At 38.3% G+C, this 5819-nt stretch overlaps 1 protein-coding gene across 1 annotated transcript in view; it reads right to left on the bottom strand.

Moving 5' to 3' along the window:
- Positions 1 to 218: 218 nt before the first annotated feature.
- Positions 219 to 5819, bottom strand: part of LOC104389002 (interleukin-1 receptor type 1-like) — a 26098-nt gene continuing 20497 nt past the window's right edge. Inside the window, exons 8-11 of the mRNA XM_009997944.1 lie at positions 4953 to 5098; positions 3284 to 3427; positions 2095 to 2259; positions 219 to 595 (exon numbers count right to left, since the gene is read on the bottom strand). Of these exons, the coding sequence (XP_009996246.1) occupies positions 219 to 595; positions 2095 to 2259; positions 3284 to 3427; positions 4953 to 5098 (832 nt within the window). The remainder of the gene's footprint in view (positions 596 to 2094; positions 2260 to 3283; positions 3428 to 4952; positions 5099 to 5819) is intronic.

Below are 5819 nucleotides of genomic sequence, written 5' to 3'. Positions count from 1 at the left end.
TCCATGTCATCACTGTGCTACTGATGACATTTCCAGGCATTCTGTTGAGCTGGCCAGAAGAAAGGACGATTCACATCTGCAGAAAAAGTTCTAGTACCTCCTTTCCAGAAAATCTGGATTCGATTGTCTGCACAAAACAGATACATGTGGCCTTCAGTTGAACCATCACTGACTAATTCAGTTCACCTAAGTGATCAGCATCATTTCTCTGTTGCTATTTAGGGAGAACTGAAGTCTTTTGGCAACAGATGCAATACTGATGAAGATGCATTTTTTCTGGATGGCATGTGGTAGCGAACTTTCTTCCAGAATCTGGTACTTGCCGAGTGAGACCTTTCCGAGAAGTCCCCTTCCCATCGGATAGCCCCATGCTTTTGCTTAATATATTTGATGGCTTCAGGCATGTCCTCGTAATCTTTTATTTTTTCAAGTTCAATGAGAATTACTTTAATGCCATCTTGGATAAGAGCATTATACATGGCTAGATGCTTTTCAGACACATCTTCTGTAACACTGTAACAGGAGGGTTCTGGTACTAAAACAACTATCACTCTTCTACTCTGACGGATTTTTTCATCAGCAACGCTGATCACAGCTGTAGAGAAAAAGGTTGTGCAAAATTAAGGCTGTATGTTTATTGTTTTTGTTACTAACATGTTGCAGCTGCTTCCTTCACTGTACTTCACAACTAGGGACAGGATAAGAACATGCAAACAGCTATATTGGGCTAGCCAACAAGTAGAGATCTAGCCAATGCAACACAATCTGACCCCATCAGACTGCATGTATATATTCTTGTTTTGCATAAACAGAGAAGAGCTACTAACTCTCTAACACTTATCTTGCTAATGCAATTTTATTGCCATCATAAGTGCAATTGCAAAAAAAAACCAAAAACACAAAGAAACCACACACACACACAAAAAAAAACTAAACAAAAAAAAAAGTTCCAAAACCATGGGCCTAGGTAAAACAATGACCTTTTTCTTCAAATGGCTTATTCTTATACGCTTAACTGCTTTTTGCTACATGTAAGTGGGAGAGAAAGGAAAGAATTCTCCCTTCAATGGCATTCCAATTAATTCCCAAACAGCAAGTATGGTAAACACCACACAAAGACCATTCTAAAGTTAACCCTTAGAAAAGACTCCTGCATTTTTTCAAGCTGGAAATAAAAAAGCAGCACATTAGGTTCTATTTCCAAGGGAACCTTTCCTTCTCAAACCACTACCAAAAGCCTTCAGATCTAACCACATACTTCACGAACTACCTTATGTGGTTTGTTCACACCCAATCTTTTTTAAACAAAAGCTTTTATTTAAGGTCTACTCAGCAAATTTATTCTGTCTCAGAATTATTTTTCTAAAGTCATAAGATCAAGAAGGATTCAGAAGACTTTCATCATTTCACCTCACATGAGAAGCCAACAGGACAGACTTTGCAATTTTTAGTTTCAGATGCTTTAAATTTATATCTGACGTGCATATGCACACAGAGGAAACCTCCAGGAGGATATTAAAACTTTGCAAGGAAGGCAATGCTTTGTAAGCACTTTCTCTTGGTACAAATAGTCCTTGATACTGCTGATTGTTTCTGATAACTTCATGTTACTTTGTATTTTTTTCCCCACCTGCAGTAAGCATCCACTATACTGTTTTTTGCATCCTGCTGATTTGACAGTGATTCTCATTGCAAATAAAATTAAAACAGTTGAGAGGTCTTCCCATCAAATGGCACCTCAAAGCAACAGGCTCTTTTCACAGCATTCACAAGACCCACTTTTCCATGTTTCTTGCCATTAGTCATCACACAAAAACACAATTTCAAGTCCTGTTCCCCTCATCATCCTTCCATCTCCAGACATCTAGGCTAGCCAGGCACTGAAAAAACCTCAAAGAGCTAAATAATGATAAGGGAAAGGCTAAGATAAACAGACTTCATGGGAGCTCCCAGTGCTGTGTCATTCTTCATGAGAGAGAACAAGAAATTCATAGCTTATTCAATAGTGGGAGATATCTACAATCACATCTGATTGCCTGTTTGAGTTATGTCTGCAGCTACCCATAAGAAAACTCGAGTGTAATCTGAGCTTACCTTCTCCTGGTAAATCATCTCGCCCAAATATGAAGAGGTTATATCCACACTGTCTTTCCAAGACCTCTGGCAGTATCTTCAGAGCAAAAATATCTGATGAATACAAGCCACTCTCTCTGTTCCTTGGGTACAGAATGTAAGCATCATAGATCTTCCCATCTGAAACTAAAGAGTGAGCAACAGGAGTAATATAAAAAATAATTCTAAATACATAAAAGCAAGCAAGCAAACAAAACACCTCTAATATGAATAGCTATTTAATTCCTAATCCTGCTATTATCTAGGTATGTGTAACTATACTAGGCCTGAAATATTTGTAAAATCTAGAATTCAGTATGCTCAATCTGAATAGGCAAAAGAGATCTGCAAAATTAAGTAGGTTTGAGAATTTTTTGAACCCTAAATAGTGTTATCACTGAATTATCTGGAAAATAGCACTTCCAATAGTACAACTGAATATTTAAAATTCCAGCTATCATGTAACTCATAGATCACTTTTGTAACCTGGAGTTCCAAAACACAGCAACCACTGAGACATGAAAATAAAACCGAAGTATCCAGCAAACTTGAAGGTCTGAATTGTATTAGATACTTTGGAACAAACTTTTCAGAAAGACCAAATTTAAAAGACTTTAAAGAAACCCAACAGAATCTCAACACCTCTATAAGATACTTTCTGTTTCTCTAACCATGCACCTCCCCTGAAATGTTTAGAAATTACTTCATATATGAAGTATACTTCAACATACTCTCCTAGATAGCAAACCTATATTTTTCTGAATGCCAGGAATTTACAGCAAATAAAATAATCACAAGTGCCTTCAAATAGAAGATAAAATAAAGTGAAATTTGTCCTGGTTTATCTGTGGAAAAGCACACCTCAACAATTACTGCTTTGCCTAGGAAGACTAACTGAAAGAAAGCTGAACAACTGCTGTCAGAACAGCATTCAAACCACTAAAGTGGATCTTCAGGGAAAGGAATTGTAGTACTGGATTTCTGGAAAGCTGTTGATTTTTCGCCTATGGATGCCTTCGTTATCTGAACTGATTCTAAAAACATCCTAAAAACATGTTATCCTTTCAAAAAATCCCAAGGAAGACCAATCACACTCCTTGAGATTAACTCATTGCTTTGCAAGGGAAGGTGGAGGCTCATTACAACACACTGCACTGTAACACAAACATACCTTTTTTACCCAGGAAAGGATGGCAGGAGTCCCTATACCAAAGCACAATATCAATTTTGAAGATCTTGTAGATAAAGAGAATGAAAAATACCAAAAATACCAAAGAAACTCCTCCACCAATGAGGTAACCCTGAATGTTCTGAGCTGCAGTAGAGTGAAATAAGAAGAGAGAAAACAAACAGACAAAACAGTTACATGCTAGAACTGAAGAACGACAAAAGAGACATTCAAAATCATGAAAGTTTTTCATGTATGCTTTCTGCAAACACTGATATTTGACAAGCCTACTTTTATCTTGCACAGAAAAGATACCTTAGCAGTGTGATAAATGAGGGTACTCCTCAACTGAAACACCAAAACATTGACATATATCCCAGTGCAGCAGTACAGCGAGCAGTCTAGTACAAAATTTTACCAGTCAGAAAGCAGGAAAGTCAGAGGTGGGGAGGTGATTTCATGACCATGCTGTTTTCCCCAGATCAACCAGCTCCCCAGCCCTTTCAAAGATCTGTCATTGAATCTACAAATTTGTTGTCCTTAAGAGACCTGTTGTCCTTAAAACAAACACCCTCCACAAACTGCATTTTTTTAGTTCATGTATATTAAAGGATTTCTGAGGTTAAATCCAACCCTGACATTCTTTATGCAGAATTTAGTTAGGAAACAAGCTGGAGCTCAAATCTACTTTGAGACAACTATTTGTTTACAATGTGGCCAGCTAAAGGTAAATTTGAGAATATTTGCCAATGGGTTGGCTCAGTTGACAAAGGCAGCTCAATAAGACCACAGGCCCTTCTCCAGCTATATTTTTAAAAATGAGCACTTATCTGGTGAGTTCTTTTTTTGTGTTTCTGCTTTTAAATAAAAAGAAATCATTTCTTCAGCCTCGCATTTGAGTTTTTAAAGCTTCTTTAAGTTAATCTACTAAAGAGAAAATTTCACGTTAGCCAGCAATAGGCCAAACTTGTCTTTGTTTCTGAGCTGGGGTCTCCAACAAGTGGCAGAATGCTCCCAGTCTACATGCATGAGCCTATCTAGCAGGTGATAACACAGCACGTGCATCAGTAATACAAAGTCCCTAACCTTTCCAAGGAATCTATTTTGCTCCTTCACTAACATCACTGTTAAGAGTTTCTTCTACTATACAAATAGATTATTTTTTTTCCTCCTGGCAATCTGAGTCCATTATTTGCTCCTGAGGGACAGAACAACCAGGTTCACATATACATTCATGTCCTTTTGACAGCCTATTCCACATGTAGGTATGTCTTCCCCCCAGCTCTTTTAGAGAACCAGCCATTTTCACTGCTCTTCTAGACACACAATCTCTGATCCACATGTAAGTACAAGTACATAAAGTGTTAGTTATAAGTATGTAAAATGAGGCACAGTATTCCACAGATGTCTCATACTTGCTTCTAATAAATTGGAGTCTTTCATTAATGTTTCCTAAAGCACTGAATGAGAGACAACCAAGCAAATCAAAAGTGCTATTTTCTTTAATTTTTTTTAAGAATATGACAAAAAAATTCACAAAGAAAGATAGAGCTGCATTGCCTAGTTTGCACTATGGCACATCCAGGCAGTTTTAGTTTTAAGTAGGGTGTTGTCAGACTCACTGAGAAGTAGGCATGATTGATCACTAGTTTATCAAGATGAGATCTCATACCTGGGCGTTCCAATTTGATGTAGGCTGTAAATTGTTGAGAACCATAGATGAAGTGGCAGAAAAATTTATGAGCATAATCCTTTACTTCCACTTTTGATATGTTAAATTTTGTTCCAGATATAGCAATTCCATGGGGCTTCCCCTCTCTGTGATTGGAAATGGATAAAAAGGAAATATCTGTAGAGAAACTGACATATCACAGCTTAATATGGAATAGATTCCTCTATGCAAAAAACCCAAGAATATTAACTTTTTAACTTCTATAAACCTAAGAAGCCAGTGAAGCACAGTACTTATCAGCCCTGTAGTAAACAGCTTCATGACCAAGGTGGCTTAGCATTTTCCATTCACACAGAATTGTCAGGGTTTTTGCTGAGGGGGACAGAGTGCACTGCTAGTTTTGTATCATCTGCAAAACTGCTCAAAGGAATAGCTGATGCACCAGAGGGTCATGTTTGTCACCCAGTGGAACCTTGACAGGCTGCAGAAATGGGCTGACAGGGAACTCCTTTAGGTCACAGTAAAATGTGAATCCTGCACCTGAGGAAGAATAACCAGTCCCCAGGCACCCTGGCCTGCATTAAGAGTGCTGCCAGCAGGCTAAGGGAGATGATCCTTCCACCCTACACAGCACTGGTGAAGTCACATCTGGAGTAGTGGGGCCAGCTCTGAGCTCACCAGTACAAGAGATGTATGGATTTACTGGAGCAATTCCAGTGCTGGTCCATGAAAATGACTGAGGGATTGAAACATCTGTCATATGAGAAATCAGGTGCTGTTCAGTTCTCTTCTCAGGAACAGGGGAGTGGAGAGTGAATCTTAGCAGTATGTGCAATATCTGCCTGGAAATATCTGACTGGAAAGAGT

This window comes from Chaetura pelagica, unplaced genomic scaffold (assembly GCF_000747805.2).
Source record: "Chaetura pelagica isolate M959 unplaced genomic scaffold, ChaPel_1.0 scaffold123, whole genome shotgun sequence".
Lineage (NCBI taxonomy): Eukaryota > Metazoa > Chordata > Aves > Apodiformes > Apodidae > Chaetura > Chaetura pelagica.
This window is presented reverse-complemented; position numbering and strand designations above follow the sequence as displayed.